General features: G+C 40.7%; 1 protein-coding gene across 3 annotated transcripts; it reads right to left on the bottom strand.

Annotated features, from left to right (window-relative positions):
• Positions 1-608: 608 nt before the first annotated feature.
• Positions 609-25046, bottom strand: zranb1b (zinc finger, RAN-binding domain containing 1b). Of its 3 annotated transcripts, none has more exons than XM_004551513.6 (10): positions 24487-25046; positions 22519-23592; positions 14947-15134; positions 10782-10935; positions 9906-9977; positions 8952-9150; positions 7765-7885; positions 7223-7352; positions 3466-3695; positions 609-2456 (listed from the first exon to the last, which is right to left on the bottom strand). In XM_004551513.6, the coding sequence occupies exons 1-10, from the start codon at positions 24491-24493 to the stop codon at positions 2235-2237; spliced, it is 2397 nt and encodes a 798-aa protein (XP_004551570.2). In that variant the 5' UTR covers positions 24494-25046; the 3' UTR covers positions 609-2234. The 3 variants fall into 3 exon arrangements, with proteins under 3 accessions (XP_004551570.2, XP_004551571.2, XP_004551572.2); XM_004551514.6 differs by having other exon boundaries at positions 24639-25045; XM_004551515.6 differs by lacking the exon at positions 24487-25046 and adding an exon at positions 24115-24135.
• Between the last annotated feature and the right edge of the window lie 177 nt (positions 25047-25223).

The raw sequence follows: 25223 nt of genomic DNA, 5'->3' as shown, positions 1-25223 counted from the left end.
AAATCTCCCTCTCACCCCCTGGGGGGTGGTATGTTTGTGATAATGAAGCTTGGGCCCTCGATCCGAGTCCTGGGACTTTAATGGGTTCTGCCTTTCTAAGGTTCTGGGATCACGTTGAACTTGACTTTCCACATCTGCTCCAGTTGTTCCTTAAGTTCCTGTTATGTCATTACGGTCTTTGAAATAATTGGGCGGGGGTTCAAATCCCAGTCAGTGCTTGCATCCAGTAATGGTACCCAGGTTAGCCTCCCCCCATGCTACACATGCCACTACCCTCTGATACAGGGGTGTCAAACATAAGGCTCTGATCTAATCCACCAGACCTTATGTGCTCCTTCATATTTGACCACAGAGTTTGACCTTTTAACTGTTTTCTGTAAATTAATGGAAACTTTATATTTGAAACTACAATAACTTAAGATGGACCTTCAATTCACCTGGTTTTAGTTCCACTGGAGGGCGCTGTAACCTGAACACATGACAAAAGCTTCAGAAAGTAGGTCCAATTAAAAAAAAGAAAGAAAAAAAAAATACAAAAAAAGTGACACACTTAAACCCGTGGACATGTTGAGGACATCATTAGCTGATAAATGAAGTGACAGGAAGCGTTTTAGTTGGACATTCAAAAAGGTTCTTTTATTTTTTTTTTCCTTATTTTTGCCCATTTCTTTGTGTTACACTCTGTTTAGCGAAGTCACGCCTAAATCCACAAACCATCGTAGTCACAACTGCAACTATTGCATAAATACAAAGCAACATACAGGTGATGCTCAAAAACGTGTATGACTTGAATGAAACACAAAGAGGTTACAGAGTGCGATGGCGAGAGGAAACAAGATGCAAACACTCACAGCAAAAAGAGAGAGAAAGGAACAACTTTTTTTTCTTTTTCTGTCAGCTTTGGTTTTACGTGGTGAAATCTGTCACTAATCAAATAAAAGTGGGTTCACATGATGACAACAAACGGGCTTTACAGAGGCAGCGATGTCACGTGTACCATGAGGGTGACCTCCACAACACAGGCTGTAAGGAAGGTGGGGGCAAACAGGAACTACAAGACAGCGATTAGACAAGCGTGACTCAGAGTGGGTGGGGGGTGGGGTTATGTCCACACTCACCTGCCCAGAAAAAATAAAAGCACCAGGTTTTAGGCATCCATATGAGGTACTAAAAACCATACGCAAGAAACCCAAGTAAACTTTTTCATTGATGGTTATGATTGGTTCTTTCCTCGCGGCAACGGTGTTTCTGTGCAATGTGTCTTCATCAAGATTGAATCATTAACAAAACCACAAAAAAAAGAGAGAAAATAATATACAGAAAGCTCTTATTAGCTCAAATAAGTTTCCAAACAATAAATATGTAGAATAAATTCATAGAAGATAAAACACACACACACGACTTCAATCAGTCTGAAAAAGGTAAACCAAGAGATCCAACATGAACGTTAGTGCGCTAAAACTTAGTGAGTGTAGATTTGACTTGTGAAGGGAACATCTCCCTTTTCAAGAGCTTCATATGTGACCTCAATTCAAGCAATGATACTGTATTTATATAGAAATGTTTTAATAAATGTGCAGTGCTTAGTATTAAGGATTAAAGTCATTTGTGATTACAGAATCTCTCATTTTTTTCATTAATCTTCTGGAGATAATAAGATTTATTGGCTTTGTCCATGCCTGTTTGAAAACAAAAAGCCAAACAAGCCAACTCTTATCTGGAAAAAACTTGGATGTGCGCTTCTTTTTTTCCCCTGTGCCCATATTGAATGGATATAAAGTATTTGAATCACTGCTGGTATATTTCCTTACACTCTTTTTTTTTTTGTTTGTTTGTTTTTTACAACCACATGCATTTACATCTATGGATAAAGATATTTTTTTTCTTCCTTTACATTTAAAACTCAAATCAAAAATTTGCATTCGTAAATCTTTTTTCTCTCCGTTAGACTCAGGCTGGTCTGAGAAAAGTGTTTGTGTATATCCGAGCGCCTGTGTTTGCCAGAAGAGCAGTAGTGTCTTCTGTCAGGTGGAGGTCTGGTGGGGGCTCGTGGTTCCCTGCCCTCTCCTGAAGATTTTTCACAGTTTGTCCGTGTCAGGAAAGGGGGGGGGGGGGATACTACAACAACAACAACAACAACAACAAAAATCCCCAACTCAAAGAAAAACTAAAAGAGAGAGGATGGGGGAGGAGTCCTGCCCCCCAGCAGATAGCCTCCCTCCACTTCAGCTTCGTCACTCCTCGTCGTCGTCGTCTTCCTCCTCCTCGCCGTCGGACAGCGAGGCGCAGGGGCGGATCTGGCGGTAGCCGTCCAGCCACTTCTCCACCATCTGAGTGACGAGCGGGTGGTTGCGGCGGCGGGAGCTTTTCTGAAGCGCAACCAAAACGCCGCCCTCTGTCACGCAGCAGTCCAGCCACTCCCGCAGGAGCTTCTCCTGTTGCTCTTCATTACCCATCTGAAGGACAGGAGGGGACAGACATGACCATCAGAGGGAGCCCTGTCACCTCACTACAGCCCAAACACCGCTTACTCCTTCTGAACAGTAACTCAGAACAGAATAAGAGAAGCAAGGCTTACAAAGTGACACGGTCCAGACCACATCTACCTGCTGCTGAACTTCCTGAAACTGCTAGTCTGTAGTACAGGTTCTTCCCCCACGGCTTTTCTGTATGTAACACATTTGCATAACGCCTCTAGTGGAGAGTTTTAATACCCACAAACAAAGAATGGCAGCTCCAAGTCTGACATTGTTATTTACTGGCTAGATCTGCATTTGCTAACTCCTCAGATACTTTTTCCTTTCTGCACGTCTGACACCAGAGGAACTGCAGACTGAGTGAATTTCTTTATTATTGGCAGCACCGTCCCTGGAATAGTAATTAAATCCTTAATGTTAAACGCTGTGTGGCTATGCTGCTGTTAGTTTTGATCATTTAACCATTGCCCACAGCTACGTCAAAGCTGTATTTCAGAGGAACCACCGCCACCAGTCCAGTAAACAACACTGGAAGTGGGTCACTGTGTTTTCATACCACTTTTTATGCTGTAGAAAGAACTGAACTTAACTTCAGTGTTACTAATTAGCAAATCTCTGTGTGTTTGTTGCACACATATAGTTTATGGAAGCACCACACTAACCAGCTGATAACAACTCTCCACCCTTTGGTCTAACTGTGGCCATTTCTGGCTCCTCCAACTAACAGCGCTGGCCAAAACACTCACACTGAGGCTCCAAAATCTGGAGTCCAGAAATCATTGGGTAACATCATGATGGGTACATCCATCTTTTAAATACAGTCTAAGCAATTTATTTTGTAGTTTCTAAAAGCAGGTGAAAAGCTAAAAAGAAAAATGGAAAGCATACAGGCGACATCTGTCCTTACAGTCTTTTCCTGTACCTGTAAATGAGCATAATGCAGCCACTTAATAAAGTAGAAAAACACCACGTCTGTTGAGTGCCTTACTTCCTGCGCTGAGAGGAAGTGAATGTGAAGCAGCTTCCTCTCGCTGTCGACCAGAGGCAGGAACGTCACTGTCACGTCATCATCCGTGTTGAGGTTGGCGCCTGCGCCGCGATTGTCAAAGCCATCGTTCTCCATGGCCACCAGCGCTGAGAAGTGGCCCCGCGTGTATCCCAGAGCGATGGGGCTCTTCCAGCAAAAGCTCTGCTCCCACAAAAGAGGCAGGTACACACCTGGAGGGACGTAAAAGACACAAATTCACTATACTATATCTTTTGGTACTGCATAAATATATACTGTACAAATATATAAAAAATAGACTACTACACTACTGCAGCAGAGTCTGAAACGCTGACAAAAAAGGATGCACATCTGTTTACTACTTTTGTGAGCAAACTTAAAATATTTAATTTGAATATTTTGAATTATTTTGGTGTTATGATTCAAGGAGAAGATGAATTATGACGTACTTCCTTTAAATAGAAAACAAAAAAGATCCAAACAACTACTAAGTACACCTCATGATTTAAAGGTTTGTAACAGCGATAACTTGACATAATATTTTCCCCTACGACTTTATCCATCTCTCACATCATTGTGGGGGAATTTTAGGTCACGTTCCTTTCAGATATCGTTTCATTTTATAGAAGTTTGTGGACATTCGTTCATGCACAACTCTCTAAAGATCCCACCCACAACATTGTAGTCAGTTGGAGATTGGCATGGTCTTTTACTAGTCCATTGCAACAGCTTGTGCATTTTCCAGTAGTTCATTTTGCTCAGTTAAGTTCCTAACCGAATTACATAAACTGGAAGTACCATAATAGGAGCTGTTTGACTTCTCCAAAGGCGTTTCAACACTTTCACTACCTCCTTTAGGATAGGATACACTGGGGCTGTCTTTTATGAAAGGATCATTGCGATGGACCATCTGACCATGTATTTTCCATTTCATATCATAATCTGTTTTGTATTTTCAGCAATAACCTGTTAAATGCACAGCTAGACTCTGAAGATCATGCTGCTGGAAGAAAATCTGCTTCTCATCCAGCCTTGCAAGCACTCTCTATGTCTGATCTCTAAATCCAGATTATGAACTAATTTATCAAAGTGTATTCTGTATAATTCCAGGGCATTAGTAAGGTCTGTTTTACTTTGAGTCAGCTGGGATAATTGATGGATGGAGAATATTTTGCTTCAGTCATAGAACTTCTAAACAAGCAGGAGGGAAGGATTTACAATCAATCACTACATAAAACATGATGCATTTAATTTCACACATTTACAAAGTGATTATTGTGATGCCACAATTACAGGGGAATAATCAGCCTTCTTTGGTGAGCGGTGCAGGTTAGTGTCTCAAAAACGAGCAGACCCAATGAGGAAGCTGAGGAAGAGCTTGATGCAAACCTACCAATCAAAATACAGCGCACGCTCACGTTTTACACGTTCCCCTCTGAAAATGCCATTTAGGTCAACAAGAGGAGGCTGAAGGAGGATTAAAATGTGCATGAGGTCCTGAGGACTGAGACTCAGGTGGAGCTCGGGATTTATTCAAAGAAGAGCTGCATTGTTATGAACTAATCCACCATATAAAGCTGAGATCTGTACGTACACAAACACTATTTACAATTATTAATGAGCCGTCTGTCTGTTAATGAATACACTTTTATTTGTTCTAGAAATAGCAGAGAGAAGTCGTTCACTGTGTGCACACTGCTGAGGAAAAATAAACAGCTCAGTTAATTAATTTCTGCTTTGTTTCATGAAAATCCCAGTATTAAAGTAAGTTGGGCTCAGCTTTAAATGCTCAAGTGAAGAGTTTTAGGACAGAGCCAAAGTGTTGGCATTGTACTCACAGTTTTGAGCCATCGAACCAAAATTCCAATTAGGCACTCCTTCTGATAAAATCTCCCCCTCTCAGTCTAAATAAATAAACACTCCTAGAAGCAGCGATCACAACCAGAACAGGCTTTTTTTGGTGTTCGATTTAGGGGAATTTGCAGTAAAACTGCATGCCATGAACATTAGCAAATCATGCTCGAGTGACTGAGATATTTTCCTCTTCAAAGGGAAACTCCTGCAAACACATATGCCAGAAGGTCAGCTGCAAAAACAGCACTATCCACAACTGGCAGTCACAAAACTGACACTGTGCCTCTTTAGTAAATCCAGAAGCTTTTTAATGATGAAAGAAAGCTTTGCACTGCTGCTGACTGTTAGCAAGTCTGGCTCTAGATGTTGACTCGTCTTTAAAATCCAGATTTTTGTAATGAATTGATATTTTTCACAACAACACGGTAAGGATATGTTATAGTGACTTTAGATGCACGTTTTGCCGTCTACCCTCTGCACATTGTAGTTTCAACACAGCAGACACACTGGTGTCACACTGTTGAGGTGATTAGTGTACGGTCATTCAGATTCTCAGCGCACCCCTTTGACAGCTGATATGAGGCATTTGTGTTTAAATGTGGTTGTGTGCATTATAGACAAACATCTCCACTTTGGTCTCAGCCGTTCAAATGACATTGTTCCAGATGTCTTGTGGTTTATTTAGCTCTAACACTGTGAACCCAAGCTCTGTTCTTTTTAGGAGAGAGGTGCATCATCTGACCACTTCTGGGAAGATTGTGGAATTTGTCTGAACACATACCTGAATGCTTCAGACCAGCAAACTGCTAGAACATGTGCTTTTATAGAGGTACTCTCACTCTCAAACTGTCTTTTTCACATACACGACTTTGTTTTACACAAGCTATTATAATCTAGAGTAGGTACTAACTAACCCTCACAAACAAATGTAGAAATAGTTATGAGAACACTGTGTGCTGACATGCATCAGGGTAAAAGAATAGCTCAGCAGAAATTAAAACACTCAAAGTTACCCTGGATTGAAAGCAATGCTTGAATAAATGTCTCACAACAGTCAATGCTGACTTGCAAATACCAGACTGATTATAAAACAAAACAATGCAGGATGACAACAGAGAGTGTCTCATATTTCTTTAGTTCCATAACACACAAAGGCAGCTCTCGCATCTCATGAATACATCTGTAACCAACACCGCTATTGAGGAGCCTGTGTGTTGCTACTCTCCTAGTAACCGCTGTGGTTTTACTGGGTTCACTTGTTCACCACTTTAATTGAGGTACCCCACCCCTCTCTATAGGCGCCCATAAGCACCCCTTCCTCTGTGTGTGTGTGTATGTGTGTGTATACATTGGCTCCTGGCAACAGTAAATCACTGGTCCATCAGGCAGGCTTTACCACAAGCAGTTGGCCCTTACATAGCACTTTCATCATCCCCTGTACAGCATCACTCAGCAGGCAAATTGAATCCAGACTGTTTTTACTGCTAGTTGTAAAGGTGGCCCCCGCTCTCGGTGCTCTCAGGATTGTTTGACTGTTGATGATTTTCATATGTTCAGCTGTATCTGGATGTCTGCAACCACAATATGAATTCTCCGTGCTCCTGTGACTCATCCTGGCATTTTATGTTGTTTTTGTTATTTTGAGCAACATGGAGCAAAATTACCCATTAAATGAAAGACACTAGACTAATAACTGTTGTAAACAATAATTACTGACGGATCAGAGGGGCAGTTATGTCACCTATGAAAGTTATACACACACACACACACACACACACACGTAGGCTGGAACTATTTCACAAAGGAAGTCTAGTTCTACGCCCGCTGGAATGATGCTGAGCACAACAGCAAACAATATTTGACCGAAACGTTATTTCTTGCTCACCTTGAAAACGGGTGTACCCGAGTGTTTCACCACGGAAACTTTTGTAGTACTTTACTCCATAGACGATGATAGGCCTACGAAGTATGTGTGCAAGAACGAAAATGTGGGTCTGTTCCAAGCTGGATCCTGGCTGCAAAAGAAAAAAAAACAAAAAAAACCCCACACACACACAAAGTCAGAAAAATACAAAACAATGCTCTAGGACTCAGGGAAGCGATAAAATGAGGGTTCTTGAATGCAGCCAGGATACTCTAAATGTGAAAACATGGAAAACACTAATTTAATGAGCTTTCACACCCAGATATAATAACAGCCCACCCAAATACTTAGTCAGTGAGGTCACAAAGAGCAGTGAGAAGCAGAGAAGTGCTGATGACAGACAGGATGCACTTTCAGAGGGCATTACAGGTTAAGTATACTGCACCAAGAGCAGTAAAACTTCTTGCATAATTCATGCATTATTAGCGTGTCACGTTTTAAGCACATCAAGCTCCTGTCCTCCATGTTTGTGTGTGAGTGTGTTTACTTCCATGTACATGTACCTGGCTGGCAAGGGACAGTATGAAAGCCCAGTCTTCCTGCCACTGTTCCTCTCGGAGGGAAAAGTGCAGACCAAAGCTTTGGGAATACCACGACTCCCACTCCTTCCAGCGGGTGTAAAACCTGCACAGACACACACAGATACACACGCACACAAACTGTTTAGCCTGTGACATTATTTGACCTCTGTGCAGCAAGGCGTGGGCTTGCAATTGACTACATTCCTCCACGTCTGTCGTGGTTTGGGCTGGATGGCATTACTCATTATATCTAAACAGCAATTATCTCACCAAAAAACCCACTGTTTCTCACAAATAGACGTGAGTCACGCTGGGCTTTGGAGTCAGACTCCGTGCCCCTCCACTCAAAAATGTGTTTTCTTTTTTTTTTTCTTGTCTCTTTCGTGTACAGAACAATTTATGTGAGTTTGACACCAGAAGCCTGCATTCAATTTTCATCTGCCTGAACACTTGCACCTATGAGCATGTTTTGGAACATCGCAATCATTTTGGAGCCACTCGTGATTCAGGGTGCAACTTAAATAATTTCGTGTGGAAGTTTAAAGAAGAGAATGTTTTGGGGGTTTTTCCAATTAAACTAAGAAGATGCAGGAGTCATAACAGATCTTTGAGGACATAAAATAAAAAATAAAAAAGCCCTTGTTTCTTATTTCCAGATCAAAGTCTCTGATCTCTTTATAAGCTGCCAATCTAAACTTAGGATTCGTAGACCCCGGCCTCTAAACCACATGTTCCATAGACACGCTGAAGGAAAACAAAATGTAACTTGACACTTTTGAAAGTCAAGCTTTTGTTTTCCTTCAGTGGTGCACTTGAGCTCAGTCATTTCATGATCCACGAATGTTTCTGTGTAAAAAGGTCAGCTAAGCAAAAAAAAAGGAAACACTGGACGAGACAGGGATGTCTGTCGGCAATAAGTTAAGAGTAAACATATCCCTGTTTATTCAGACTATAGTACTTAAAAAATGTAGCTTTTTTGCCTATTTAAGTTGTCTCCTAACTACTAGTCATTAAAAAGAGCAACATACAAGCTCCAATTTCTGTTAACACCTGTCTAAATTTTATGTTTGGTGCACTGTGTCATTCAATGTAACATAATTTGAATTGATTTAAAAGACAAGTGCAAATCAGCTCGAACTACACACTTAATCCCCGTGGCGTCGCCTTACCAGTGAGAACAGTCGTGCAGACTGTCATGGAGGGTTTTGCGGAGTACTGAGTCCTTGTCATAGATGCCCCACGTAGCCTGCAGCACAGAGTCAAGGAGGCAGTCCCCAGCTGTGCGGTTCCACAGGGCATAAAGTCGACTGTCTAACCTAGTCCCCAGCTCCAAGGACCAGTTGATGATGGGAGACTCCTCTTCAAGTTCTAAACAAGAGGGGAGACGGCAGGATATCTCTTCAAAAATTAAATAAAATAAAATTCAAGCAATAACGATAATAATAAGGAAACATGCTGTACAAGGAAGTGCAACAGTGTGGTTGTACAGTGGTCATGGTGTTTCAGTATTAGCTAATGCCTGCTCACATCTGTGAAAATAGTAGTGACATAACAATGTCTGCTTGTAAACCACAAAACCAAATGACTACTCAGGCTCAGGTTATGACAGGAAACCTAAAAAGAGATAAAGACAGAAATAAAGATACTGTATGGCCTAATACAATGTTTGACACACACTGAGACGGTGAACCACAGAGAAGGCTACACAAAAGAGCAGGGACCTTCAGGAAGAAAGGTGACGGCTTTTATAAGCGTTTATATGTGACCTGAAAGGAAGTACAATCATTCAGCAATGATCAAAGAAATTCCTAAAACTCATTTAGGCTGATTAGGACAAAGGCAACTGGTACATATCCTGAAGTGAGAGCACTTGGCAGATTGACAAACAGGAAGAAGAAAAAAAACTGTTTGCAAGCAAGAAAATACCAGTTAGACAACATAGCCAGCCTTCTGCTGCCTCCCTGTTATAGTATACAGTTTGTGAGGGGACTCCCCTTGTGTGCCAAGCAGCCAGACCATCAGGGGATCTGGTTTCTCTCTCACATGCTAAAAATAAGTGCATGGATACTTGAGGACGGCATGTGATATGTGTTCATAAAGCAGAAAAGAGTAAATATTTCCACCTTTTTGTACGTCTCGGTCCAGCACCTCATCAAACAGTTTTTCCTGAACTGCTGGAGGCAAGTCCTCAATGTCTGAAACACAAAGAAGAGGAATAGGAGCAGGTCTTGGTTTGATTTACATTTTACCCTGATAGATGTGTGCATCTTTGTTTTAACTACCTGTAAAACTTTACTAAAATGACAGAAAAATTTCTCTGACTCATTTCAACTCAAGCCACCATGTTTTGTTCTCTTCACAACAGCCCGTGGCTTTCACTCTCTGCCCTGAGCTCTGCTCAGCACAGTAGCTTATTCTTTAGCTAAAATAAATGAATGCATTGACTTAGTGGAACTGAACAGAATGGGTTTCTATAGTGGCCAGAAGCCAAGGTCGGCATGTCCTGAACACTCTGCAAAACAAAAATCCTTAGCTTAGCTACCAGCTTCAGACTGAACCACTAGATCAGTTCCACACAGTACAATTCAACAGAAATAGCACTGAATGCCTGCAATTTTACCAAAACACACTGGCAAAACACTAAATATGGCTTTGCTATGAATGAAAGTCAAGCATGGCTGGTGCATAGTTGGCAGTACGTGGTATTTTCAGTTTGCTATTACAATACACAAACAATGTAGCCTCCATGTTGTGGCAGCTGGAAACAGACAACCGTGGCATTATGTCCCCGCAGCGATCGAGCAACAAGCAATCTTATACGCCAGAAGTAAACAAAACAAGCATTCTGATACACACTCGGAAAGCCAGACGGAATGGCTTGGCTGGGTTTATTCAGCTACAGACACTTTGAACGGCTTCTGGAATTTATGTTATGATATTTTGTAAACTGTTTTTTTTCTGGCTGCATTTACTCGTTTGTCTGCTAATGCGGTGCTGACCTGCAGGCAGGGTGAATGTCACTAGATCGGTGAGGAAATAGCAGGTGAAGTCTCCCTTGCGCTGGTGAAGAGAGGCGGCTACCTCACGACGGATCTGCTCTGTTAGCTCGGGACAAACCATGGCTGGAATACACTTGGCTGCCTGTTGGGATACCTGCAGAGAGGAGAGCATATAGAGAGAGAATTTAAATCTACATAAAGCGTACAGGATGCACAGAATAAGAAAAAAGCAAGAGCATTTCCTGCAACTACAAAGAACCATAAAACCACAAACTAATGCAAAACCAACTGAATGCATTGCTCCACCGAGGCCTAAGAAGAATAAAATTTAACAGTCACAGCTTCAGCGCCCTGAAAGTCACTTGACTTTGATAATATCTGATGGAGTGAACAAATCCTTTTTGTCTGATACGTTATGTCAATTTAGAGAGGCCAAGAACAAGAAAAGAAGTCAGTTCATTTTTATATTCTTACCTAGACTGAAAAACCAAAACCTTCTATGAAGAGAGAGATTATGAGCAAAGCGGTAAAATTATGACTGTGTGAAGCATCCGATTTATCTCTCCTTTTAAATAAACCTAGTAAATTTCTGGAGATGCCATTTAAACAAATTCTACCACATTCGCTGTCTGAATACTTGGGAAAGTCATTCATTTTGGGGTCTGTAGGCAGAAGACTTAGCTCACTGTGTTCTGAGCTAATTTTACTTTCACTAATCAAATCTAAATCACCTCCAGGACACAGCAAGTTCACGCAGGTGTCAGCTTTGGGGCGTTTCAGAGACATGATCCAGTGGTTACTCACTAACCCTGTTGGAAAAGAAACTGGGGCAGCGGCTGAGTGTGGGTGAAGAGGTGTGTGTACAGATAATCCGGGATCACAGTGCTGAAGGCAAGAGGGGTGCAATCAACATCAGCACATGCACAGTTCAAGCAGACACACATGAACTCAGCGAGCCTCACTGCACAGACACACCAGGATGCTGAACATATAATACCAATGCTATTAAATAATTACTGACAGAGGAACATATTATTATACAGTTTGTGGAACAGGAGTGTGCAGCTGAATTTAGTCCCTCTCTTTCCTAAAAACACTCTGGTCCTAGGACTTCTCCTGGCTGATCTCACTAAATGAGAGTAGGAGAAGAAGCTTGAAGCCAATTTTGGGGTCATGCAGATACTCATATTCAGAAATAAAACTACATTTACTAGGTTGAGTAGAAGAGCTCAACCAATAGTATTTTTCTTATTTAATATTTATTTAAAGTATCCATGTGTAGGTGTTATCTAATTAAATTAATTGTTTTTTTTTTAGATTGAGCCTAATTTTACTTTCCATCCATGCATTTTCTTAATCGCATCTCCAGCTAGGGGCATGGGGTGTATGAGTCTGTCCCAGCTGAGCCTGAGTGAGAGACTGGGTACACCCTGGACTAGGTCTGCACAATAAATCGAATGTCAATCACGATTGTGATTTTGGCTACCCACAAAACAAATGAACACAAACAGCCGACACTGAAAATGTGTGCTTCAACAATACAAAGAAAAACCAGATCAAGCGCTCCCTAAATTACAGTTCGATGACGTGCCTGCCTGTGCCAGTCGTAGTGGTTTTCCCTGTATTATGCAGCATGAAGTTTCCTGGATGTAGCCTGGACAAGTAACACTACATTAAAATGTAGGGCTGCTCGATTATGGCAAAAATGATAATCACGATTATTTTCACTGAAATTGAGATCACGATTATTTGACGATATTTATTTAAACCTTTAAGATCTACCATAGAACCAAGTCCGCCAGAGCTTATATTATTATTTTTTTTACATGCTGTAGTGCCATTTGTGGGAGCATTTCAAGTTGCTATACATCAATACAACTGTTATAGCCTATATTTTAATAATGTGTATGTATTAAGTCCATAGTAACTACATTAATTGCAAAAAAGTGCAATAAACTACAAAAAAATTGAAAATCGTTTTTGTTTTGTTTACATATATTTCTACTTGGAGAAATTTAAGAGGTTTATCCCTCAAAACTTTAAATACAAAAAAGTTCCAAAAAATAGTTTCCCACCACAGGAAATTTATTTTGAGTGTCTTCATAGTTTTATTTTTGGAGATACAGCAATTTTTATATACACTGCAGGAAAAACAAAAAAAACAATCCTATGATGCAAATTTGCAAAGAATGTGCATGTGCATCAAAATAAACTATTTCCAGCAGTGCAATTCGAGTTCTAAGGCCTACAAGTAAAAAACTACATTTTCCGCGAAAATGACGTCACTTGCGATAGTTCCCGTTGATGTCTTTTTCAATGTGGGAAGTGTTAAGAACAGCTGATCGGATCGGCAAAGCGTGTTTCTGGAATATTATGTTTTTGTTCCTGCAAGCGCTTTTTATGCAATTTTTGCAAAGCTATATGTGGAAGGAAACCGTGACCTAGGACAAGCTGATGGCATAAGATGTAAGTACAACTCCTCTGGTTTCATATGGAGAAAAATTTATTGTGCTAGCTTAGCGGTTCAGGTTCTACAGGGATTTAAAAATAGTTACACAAAACGAGCATGCTGCTCTGACCGGCTTTAAAGGTTTAACAATAACAATGTATTGAATAATGACTTTAAAAAATAATATAAAATAGTGTGCAAATACTGATAACAGTGCAAATGTTTGCAATATAAGAAATAAATGAAAAATGTAAACTTTGCAGTGTTGCTCTGTGGTGCAGCTACGACACCATAGCAAAGTTTACACACTGTGTCTACTTGATCCACGTCTGACTCCGCGAACCCATAATGTTTCCACACCACTGAAGGTTTTTTTTTTTACCTCTCTTTTCAACCAACGGCAGTCACTCTCCTCTCCAAATAACTTCTGCTTAGCTTTCCGAGCTTCCTTCGGGTCCTCTTAAGTATTCGAAATGCAGAGCAGTGCGCTTGATTTGCCACACGGAGCAGCGCGAGAGTAAAGCATGAGGGAGGGGCTAATAATCGGCTCAGTCATTTTTAATGATCGTTGAAAGCCCAGATCGTAATCGTGATTAAAATTCGATTAATTGAGCAGCCCTATTAAAATGACAAAACTACAAAACAAAAATTAAGTGTCTGGCACAGCAGAAGGTGAAGAACCTGTTCCCAGAAGTGGATCATCATTGGTTGGTTGAAAATATTTCAGATTTAGGGCGAGTGGTATTAACCAAGAATGAACCATATTCAAAGAGTCCTGTAGAGCTGCGTCTGCACGACAAACCAACACAACTAACCCATTCAACCACCTGAAAACACACCACTAACTACAGTGTAATCAATACACGAAGGCCAAGAAAAATAATTAAATGGTTGCTAGTATGAATTGTCCATCATCAAGCAGCAAAACAATGCAACGGAAATAAAGGAGCAGTGTAGGGGAGTGTCATTTATAAATAAAACATTTTGTCGCTAAAATCAATAAATAATTCAGTAGATAACGGTGATCTTATTATTGATCCAAACAATTGTGATAACCATTTTGGCCATAATTGTGCAACCCTACCCTGAACATGTCACCAGTACATGTAAGCAGCGCTAACACAGACACAGACAACCATTCACACTCTCACATTCACAACTGCAGCTAATTGTAAAATCGCCAGTGAGTCTAACAGGTATATTTTTGGACTGTGAGAGGAAAGCAGAGCACTTCGAGGACACTTGTACAGACAAAAGAGACCACCATGGTTGTGTGTTGGTTATATGCAAAGCTTTGCAGACTATCATTTACAGTTGAGTACATCCTACAAAGAACACAGAAGTTATAATATACAAAGTATGCCTTTGTAGTGAAGTGAAACGGAGCGTTAAAAACAATTAAAATGCCAACTTAAGCCAACTATGCTCCTGCCGTTTTGAAGGACTTCAGGCAAGATCCCCAAATCCTTTACTCTGTGCAGCTGAAGCCCTATGAAAACAGACACAAACTGGGCACCACAATTTCTGCTACAAGGACTTAAAAGCTAAACATGAAGATCCCAGCCGACAAAGCGTCTTGTAATTAATCATCTACAGTATGACCTATATAGTCACGTATTTAATATGGTCTAGTGCTTTGATAATCTACAAACATAATTCAGAAAGTTGATACCTTAGGGTAGGTGATTTCTGAAAGCGAACCAAGTCTGCACTGACCTCTGTGAGCAACACTGCCAGCATGTCCTGTCTCTGGAAGCGGATGGCTAGGTGAACCAGCGTGAAGCCATCATCGAATGCTGAGGGCCGGTTTAATAGGCGCACCTCGTCGGACGTTAGCTGTCTTGCGATGTCACCTCCCGATGTCTTGTAGGCTTCCACAGCTGCCAGGTCACCTTCTACAACACCTTTCAGACAAAGAGGGGGAAGGAGAAAGCTCCCATCAATAAACAATGTTACCAAGTGATCACTGTGGACACAGTTTTGAAGAGAAGACCTTTTTTTTTTTTCCTGCTTTGCCCCACATTAGCACAAATTTTGTGCATTTAACTGGCAATCATTTTCATGAAGACATTTAAAATATAAAAATGAAAAGGCTCTGCTGAGAAAAATAAATCCTTTAACAGTCCACTTTTGGCTGTGGAAAAAATAGGAAATGAGCAGACGTGCTGACCAATGCAGTCGAATCACACAAAGTCTTAACACAGCAGAGACATAAAAAGACAACCTTGCGCAGAGGTCAGTTTACACTACACTAAAATATATGAAATATTGGAGATCTGAATGTGCTTTATCTCTGTGGCAGCTGTGACAGCTTTGAGACTTTGCTGACTTTGAAGTCAAGGGGAAAAGACATCAGGGGGCAGAGTGTGATCATCAGAGTGTGATGTTTTTTTCACCTCCTTAATCTTCATGTTTATGTTGTAGCATAAGCGTTGATGGATATGTTTGAGCAGCTGTTGGTGTGTCTGTTCTTTTCTGGTGCAAAGTGTAAATGAAACAACCAACTTCCAGAGAACAAACTCAAATAGTTACCAGCTAATGAGACACTACTGCAGGAAGAGTCATTCTGTGAAAAAAAAAACAAAAAAAAAACCAGCAGATTTTTTTAATATATTAACTTTTGCATATGCAATGAAGCACTGCAAAATTGTATGTTTACTTGCAAATTCAGTTATAGTATAATTTTAATTTTTGTCCATGAACTCACACACGTGATTTGCGGACATGAACTGTTAATAGTCAGCTTTATGTTTTAATATAAGTTGACGGAGACTTTTATGAACACGTTCTGCTCAGAATGAAATAAATAAATTGACATATTTGGTTTTCACATCCTTTGTTAGGGAAGGTTAATGAAGTTTAAGTTAAACTAAAGAAAAAGCTCAAATTAAAGGAGAAGCGATCCATCTCGATGTGGCGAGGAGAGAACTTAGAGGTGAGTGATTGAAGTGGCTACCAATGAGAGCGAAGGATACTAACTGACAAATCACAGGGCTGTAAATATGGTAAAGGGTTACCTAGGCAACCGGAGCTAGGCTCACCTGTTAGCAGCCAACCATCAGCAACAAACCAATGTGTGATGAGCTTCTTGCCCGAATACCTCTTAGATTGTGAAGAACATTTATATAGAAGCTTTATTTTAGAAAATAAAAAAAAAACTAACTCAAACATTATTGTGTAAATAAAAAAATAGCTATAATAAAAAAAAAAAAAAAAAAAAAATCAGGAACAGGAAATGTGCTCAGCTTTAGTCTTTGTTATTTTGATTTTTGCAATATTGAATTTTATTATTGCACTCTTCTGAACTTCGTAAATCTTACAATTTGCCAAATTATTATCAGCATTATAATCATCAAACTAATCCTGACATTGCAATTAATATAAAAACATAATTAAAACACTTATACAATAAATGCTACATTTAAATAAGAAAAACCAATACTGAAACGGAATTGAAAACAAAAAGTTAACCCTACAAAAAAACAAAGAAAGTACTGGTATCCCTCAGCCTCCTAGTAGATGCGCCTATGGTATCAATTTCAAAATTCTACGTGGTCTCGTTCTCGAGTTATCGCATTCACAAACTTGGGTGTCCACGCCACCTGTACGCTTGCCCTGCAGGGTGATGACAATACCCCATCAACCTTTTGCAGCTGAGGGGTAAAAACTGATAGAAAATACAAAGCTATAATAACTCTTGTGCAAGCCTCTAGTTCTGTGATCAACCACAGTGAGACAAAATAACCTATTAGTAGTTTAAGCAGAGTAAAACATTGAGCTAAATGTGTTTTTATGAGTAATGAAAACAAAATCAAAGTGTAAATTTCTTTCAAATATGACAGCAGCCACAGAAATATCCTCTTCCCATTTCTAGCGTATACAGTAAATTCTCATGTGGTAGTCTCTCGTACATTTGATAGCTTAAAACACTGTTGCGCTTTTGTTCTCGCGTCAAAGGACCACACACAATGCTCAGCTGCATAATCTGCATGTGAGTGAGAGCGAGAGAGACATGGAGTGGGTAGAAGGACTTGCTGTGCCATGTGGAGCTGGCTAGCGCGGTGAGGGATGAGGAGAGAAACTACACAATAGCAGCGCAGCGTGATAGAAGGATCACAAAACCACTTTCCAAAAAACACTCCATTAGCGTGGGTGTGCCTGTAGCCCTGCAGTCAGTACTGTACTCACAGATCCTTTGGTGAACACAAAAGGCTCCAATATGCAAACAGACATACACTTAAAGACAGACTAATTAGACAGAATGGATCAGGCTAAGTGATTCTTGTCTTGTCTATTTCTCCTACAAAGGACGCACATTTCAATAATGGTGATAGCGGGCGCCTCCATCATAGCAGAATCAACAGATGGATGTGGGTGATTCAAAGTCTATTTGTGATTGGTACAGTTTCCTGTTTAAACAGCCACTTCAGAGAGAAAAACAGAAGAAGTAAATATTCTGTCAGCATACCTTCCTGTTCAAGGACACCTGGATTGGACATATTAGACATCTTTATTTAACAGGAGCACTGCTGAAAAAAGTACGTAAAAGTAGAAGAAAAACACAAATTAATAAAGCGCAACTGAATTTACAAACACATTTTATAGTAATAAATTCTTCTGTACTGTGTGGGTTGGCTAAGTGGCATTTCTTAGTGTATTGTTTTGTTACTGTTGGTGTAATAGTAACATGTTGGCTTTTCCCTGCAATCACATATCAAAATGATGGCCCTGAATGAGGTTTGTAGTAGTCTGACATTATATTGAGCATCCTGCTGGTATTGACACACCAATCTGCTTTTTGTCTGAAAGGCTAGCAAGACAATCCCTTAGTATGTCACACCTAACCAAAACAATGAAGCTGGCATTGTTTTAGCATTTTATAATATAACAATATGATTTATAAACATTGTGATATGCTGCATCGTAACAAATGTTAGCATTTCCTTCGGGATTAATAAAGTATTCTGATTCTGATAATTCAACACTACTGTGGAAAAACAGGCATTAAGAAACAGTTTCATTGCATACACTTCTGTTGTTTTTCATATATTTAATGCCAGCTTGGAGTAAATATTACATAAGAGAATACCATAAAATTATTAATATTCATGGTCTTAAGGGAACTAAAAACAATCCATCATTACAACTGCATCTAGATAGAGACATTACAGATGGACCCTTACTGTGGAAAATCTGTCCATATACTGTAGATAGATATTGTCCATATCTGACAATGAGACTTCGGTAAAGACTGAATTAAATTAATGTTCTGATTGAACTATATCATAAACTATATAAGTATATATATAGCAACAATGTATAAATGTGTGGAAATATTGCTGCATTATTACTTTTATCCTTCAACCGGGAAAGGAGGACATGATTTTGTTTGATGTTTGCACATTCCTTGTGTTCACATTGGCTTCCGTTGACTATGCACCTGTTTCCTTTCACATTCCTAAAGTAGGAGGATCCAAGTCTTTATGCTGTATGAGCACTCCCCTTTTTTACTAAAATAAAGAAATTTGAAATGTGTAAATGTAAATAAAACAGAATGTGATGGTTTGTAAAATCATTTGGATCCTATTTAACTGATAATTTAAAAAAACAAAACAAAAACAATATATCAAATGGTAAATCTGAGGAACAGTATTCTGAAAAATGTATGGTTATTTTGAATTTGATGCCAGCAACACAAGAAAATAAGTTCAGGTCAAAGAGGAGAGAGAGTAAGCAAAAGTTTAAATGTCAGCATGTTATGGCGGTGCATCTACGCACACTGCATGAGTATTTTGAACAACCGTAAATGTGCCGGTAATTCAAAATTACACCAGACTACACCTTTCTCAGGAAAGGCCTTGCTTATTTTAGGAAGATGATGCCAAACCACATCCTGCCCATATTAGTGTGGTTCTCTAGTAAAACCTCTGGGTATTTAATGACATAATACTAAGCATTTTGTTTATTTACCAACACAAATGCTCAAGTGTTCAGTTTAAGGATCATGGGTCATGCACACTGTAGGAGTGACGGTAAGTTCTACAGCCACAGGCATTTTCTATTTTTGACTTATTTTACATGGATCGTGCTAATTTTAGTGCATCAGGCTCCTCAGTAAACAACTTTAGGTATTGGGAAACCGTGACCACAGTTTCAAAACTATAGGAGTGAAATTTTAACTTCTTTGCCCCCAGCACTTCATCACAGGTTTGATTTTGTGAGAGGCTGTTTGTCACATCCACTATTCTACCATAACATTAAAACTACTGACAGTGACAATCTGAAGTGAATAACATTAACAATCTATTTAAAATACAATGTGCAGGTGTGGCTTGAGGACCATGGCAAACTTCACAGCACTGACTTGAACTCATCACCCTTATGTGACTGAGCATCAGCAAGCAGAGTCAGCAGAACCATCCCAATTCACAGAGGACATCACTGTAATCACATTACATTTTTCTGTAATAATATAATGCATTTATGTACTAATTTCAATAATTACATTAGTCCCTAATCAACAATTATGCTGTTACTTGTATTATATAAACTATTCAAACTGGCTTCTGTAGGAAAACGGTCTACAGACTTTGAAGAGCTCAGATTACTTTCATTTTTAATGCATGAAAGGACAAGAATGTTACTGTAAAGTGGCAGAAACAACTATCCACTACTGCTAATACAACTTTGTGTCTCTTTGTAAGCATCAGCAAAGACGGCATGGTCATATGAAGCTAGCAGTGAAGAACCCTGGATCCAGAGTGCATGCTGACCCCAGCCTATTAGCCAAAGCTTGAACAAATAATAAAAGCTATGATGAGCAGACGGGCTTGTACCCATACCTGGTGCGACAGTAGACTCTCCGTGGCCACAGCACATCTGTGAAGTGCTCTTTGGGCTGTTTTTCATAAAACACTAAAAGAAAGATCCTCTTTAGGACTGGGATTTGTGTCAATGTGTGGGACTGTACATTCGAATTATATGACAATAAATCTCAGGTCATGTTGTACAGTACTGCAGAACATATCGAGTAATGTAATAAATTACCTTTCTGCAGGGAGTAATTAAGTAAGAAAAGGTTTTAGGTTTTTCAAAACATTATAAGTAATTACTCCAGTGTTGCTCAGGACACACCCTATTATGCACTTCACCCAAAGGATGTGCTGTGAGCATTCTGGTACCAGATGCCAAAAGACACCCCAAGGAGGTGTCCATGTTCAAAACAGAGTTACTTTGACAGCACCAGGAATTCCTACATATTATTATGCAGGTGATTTTATTGTTTTCATGCTGATCGGTGTATGTCTATGAACTTCAGCTCACAAAAATTTTTGGCAGCACAACAGATGTTGTTTGTCAAAACATGCAGCCTTAAAAACATGTGATTTCTATTACTCTTGCATGACGTGTTATTTCATATTTCACGCTTTAGTCTGGCTTCATGCAGGATCAGAACCCGTGACCAGGCCTGATGTAGAACCACATAACCACTGTGACGTCTCCCATTTGTTAGTGAAGACCTGTTATGTCTCAAGTCTCAAGCTGGGCGTTTTCACCATTGCCATCTTTTTTTCAAATGTTTTCTAATTAAAGCTGACAAGCAAGGAGTGGTTCTGACAGTGAGGACACTGTAGAGTAATGGGCTAACAATTTAAGATTAACAAATCATTAACCAATAGGGATAACCCTGGATGATCCTCATTTCTGTGTCTAATAACTACCATAATTTACAAACTGAGCTTCATGTTTTATTCAAAATTTCTTCAATCTAGTGACTTAACCAAAAAGTCATCAAGAAAATGCTCGAGATCACAAAGTGGGCTGAGGGCAGTTTTCCAGTAGACTTCTATACAAGTGAACTTTTTTGGCAACAAATAGAAGTGGCCCTGCTGGGTATGAAAAGCTTCTCAGGTTTAAGGCGCATCGGCACATCTGCAGAGGCTTCACGTTTCAGACCCAGAAGCTGCAGCCGTCTTTATAGCATGTATCTGTAGAACTCATGCTGAACATAGCCCAAGGTTATCCAAAGCAGGTTTGATGTGTCAATGCTGACTGAAGTGACAAAGGTTGTATTAATTTGTAAAGCTTTGTAAAGCATCATTTTATACTTAAAAGTATACCAGATACTTTTAAAATGGAGGATTATTGACACTTTTTGTTATTTACTTTCTCTTATTAACAGTAGTGCAGCATTTGAGCACCTTAACGACAAAACAAACAATATGTGTCTGTGGTTCCACATGAGCAGCAGTTCTAAGACACAGAATAATGTCTGTGCTGATAAACACAGATATTATTCCTCAGATCAGAACAGATGGCATGAGGCAGATATTGATATAAAACTTTCCGAAGTATGTCTAGTGAACCTGCCAAATAGGGAGTGAATTTAAAGAGATGTCTTTGATTTCTTTTCCTTTAACAGAAGAGGAATGAATTAGGAGACATTTCCAATCAGATAAGGAATGTTAACACTTGAATAAGCCTAAACAAAATCATGCCTACTTGCAAGAGAAATTTTTGACCAGATGAGACTTTGTCCCACGGGAACAAGCAACACAGACATGAGGGAATTCAACATCTGACAAGCAGCAAGAGACCCAGAGCAGAGCCAGAAACAAACTATCTGCAGTGATATTGCTCTTACAGGTTTTGAGGAATGTAGAAGGAAAAAAGGCACAATTTTTAATCACTAAAAGGACTTCATTGCGATACCAAATGCAGGCATGACTGTCAAATTTGTGCATATATAACACAGTATATATAACACAGAATAATCAACTGTCAGAGGGACAGATAAGGAAAACAGACGGGAGGTTGAGTGGGCATACAGAACAAACGCTACTCATCCATGAAAAAGGCAAGAGAAAGAGTAAGACAGTGGTGTGAGAGAGGGAAAAAAAGAAAAAACTAGTTGTTCCTACAATGCGCATCCTTCCTCCCACTCTGCATTCGCCAGTGTACAGTGTGGGTGGCAGGACACTTGCTGTCTTTATAGTGAATTTTTTACTAGCTGAATACAGAGGACTTCCAAGCATACATAGTGTGTCTGCAATATTAAGATTACATTCAAGATAATCTAGATACAGTTCTATAAACTGCTTAGTAAATAGTTGCCTTGCAGGTTGTTAAGCAACATACTGTGAATCATTCACACAAATTTGGGAAAAATGTCATTTCACGGTGTTAGCTTGCCTTATATTATTCACTTGACTCACTGCCCATCTCATAACATAAGCAAAATACAAGTCAAACATACTTCAGTGAAGTCATCCATCCTTAAAAACTCACCAACACAAGCATTGAGGAACAGCCAATCACTCCGTCTCATCCTGTTCTTAATCTGCTTGAGTTTTTTGAAATCCACCTCAAGATCTTCTTTGCTCCCAATCCCAGCGCCTGATGCCAGTTCAATCCTCTGAAAGTCCATGTTCACCTCTGACTCCCGCTTTAACGTTGGCGGTGACCTCCTCTGGCTGCTGCTACAACTCCCTACACCACCCACCACACCTCCTACTCCTTGACTAACCATGTGGCCAACAACAGCCCTCCTGTTGTCCCTGTCCTGGTCAAGTTTTGAGGATGATTGTTGACTCTCAGGTTCCGATGCCAGTTCGATGGGCTCAGCCAGCAGACTATTGGGTGTGGGGTGATCGCACACAACACACTTGAGAGCCTTGGCCCAATTTTCATAAGTGCAGGCAGTGCAGGTCCAGTGCTGTGTATGAGTGTTGAGCCTGTTACGGTCATTATATTCCTCACAAGTGTCTGTAGTGGTGGTTGGGGGAGAGGGGCGACATCCAGAGCCTGAGGTCTGGGGTGTTTCTGTGGGGCTGCGTGGCTGCTGGGTATGATGTCCTTGATGGGCTGCATGCTGCCCATGCTGTTGTTGGTGTTGTTGTTGTTGAGCCTGCTGCCTCTGGCACAGGCACTGAGTACACCGGATAGCTCGAGGCCAGTTCAGATAGGTGCACATGTGGCACGACCACTTACTACTAGGCTCAGGTACGTCAGCAATGCGAATGCGGGGTCGGGCGCTGGAGTCTGGACAAATAAGTAAGCTAGATCCCCCCTGAGATGGACTGTTGCTGAGGTCTGCAGGGCCCCACTGATGCACACTGGCATCCAGGGCAGGGCTGCACTTGAAGGGCTCCTCAGTAATGATGGCACCCCCGCTGGGCCTCTGAGCGCGGCACATGGTGCACTTGATGGCTGACGGCCAGTTCTCGTATGTGCAGTATTCACAGGCCCACTTGGCAACCAGCTCGGTCATCGTCGCACCGCCGCTAAGGGAGGCTTCCTGCCGTTCAGAGGGACTCAGCTTGGCAGATCCACTCTCAAGGAGATCACACAGCAAGCAGCACACTAAGGTTTAAAGGGGGGAAAAAACCCAAACAGATATGTTAAATAAATAACAAAAAAGACAAACCACAGTATCTTATTAATCAAAGGCAAACACTTCAAGAAGGTAAAGGGATTAAAAATTAGCTTGTTTCTCGGTTTAAATGAGCAAAATACACTGCCAAATGTCCCAAACAAAGCCTACTTATTTACAGCCACCTGTGTATTCAAATTATTGACTGGCAAACAAAATTTTAATAAACAGATATGCCCACTCTTGATCTGGTATTAATTTGTAGTAATAACCAAACTATTGTTTAGAGACCCACAAAAACAAAGTGCAAGGGCAAAACTGCAGCCTAGAGTGCAACACTGACTATAAACACATACAGTTAAGTTATATACACCAGGCACATGCGCCCTACAACAACCAGGCAAGGTAATAAGAGACAAGGACAGATGAAACCTGACGCCCAGCAGGGAGGCGCGTGACTGGTTAAGAGACTTATGCACAGAAAGAAAATTCGCCGTAAAGCTAATTAAGACCTTAAATGATCCAACTGTATGTGTCCCACGCTGTATTCTGAACCATGAACACCAAAATAAAAGATAAGGCTGGCTCCGACAGGGCAGGTCTGTAGTCCCGTTACTGTTTACGCCACGCCTCCCAAGTTTACCAACACACAGTGAGAAATTCAACATTTTTTTTGTGAGCTGCATGTTCTGAAAACAACTGTGTCAAGTAGCTTTGGTACTCACAAGCAACTAGCAAAACTGTCAAGACACTCCGCTATAATATACTTGAATTTATTTAAATAAGCATTTGACTAGTGTGATTTACAGCCAGTAGTGGTAAACTAACAAATGACACTGTACGGCTGTGTCGTGTCTTAACGGAACCAGCTAGCTGTCACTTACCTTCCATAACAACCGCTCGGTTGCCATCCAGGATTTATGGCCAAGCTAGCTGGCTGCGGCTCGCTAACGTTACGGGATTATGTTTTGCTCGTAACCGTCTGAGAGGCCCTTATCAACTCTACGAGAAGGTGTCTTAACGCTGTAACCCTCACCTTTTGCTTTGCTGTGTTTACACTCCTCGGTCCCCCCTCCCCACGCCCGGTGCAGCCAAAACCAATGGAGTTTCTCCCCCCACCCCACCCCCGGTCGGAGAAACCAACTCCACTCCGAACTCAGGCTCCTCTCACTTGGACGAAACTAGCCGCATATTTACTTCTTTTGGGGGCGCCGTTTACTTGGCAGTTGACAGTCCACACATACCGCGTAGCAAGAACCCTCCCTCCCCCCTCCCCAGGTCCCGTCCCTCGGCCTGTCTCTTCTGAGTTTTTAAATCATTTTCCCGTTTTCCACAAACACCAAGCGGACGGACTTTAATGGCGGCACAGGGAAGGGAAGCAACCGAGGCAGGGCTTAAAAATACACTACGAGGGAGAGCAGAGCGCTCTGGGCCGTGTTACAGTCAGAGGCAGGATCAGGATTTACCACCCGAATCTGCTGAGCAAGCCGATTGGTTGACACATGTGTATCCCTTGACACGGACCAATCACATTCTACGTCTCTCATTCCAATTGTTAAAAGGCTCAGTCAAAGCAAAACAGACTCGAATATCACAGAAATAACGAAAAGAGCCATTAGAG

The sequence above is a fragment of the Maylandia zebra genome, linkage group LG13, assembly GCF_041146795.1.
Source record: "Maylandia zebra isolate NMK-2024a linkage group LG13, Mzebra_GT3a, whole genome shotgun sequence".
NCBI classification, from domain to species: domain Eukaryota; kingdom Metazoa; phylum Chordata; class Actinopteri; order Cichliformes; family Cichlidae; genus Maylandia; species Maylandia zebra.
Note: the sequence above shows the minus strand (reverse complement) of the source record. Positions and strands in the feature narration are given on the sequence as shown.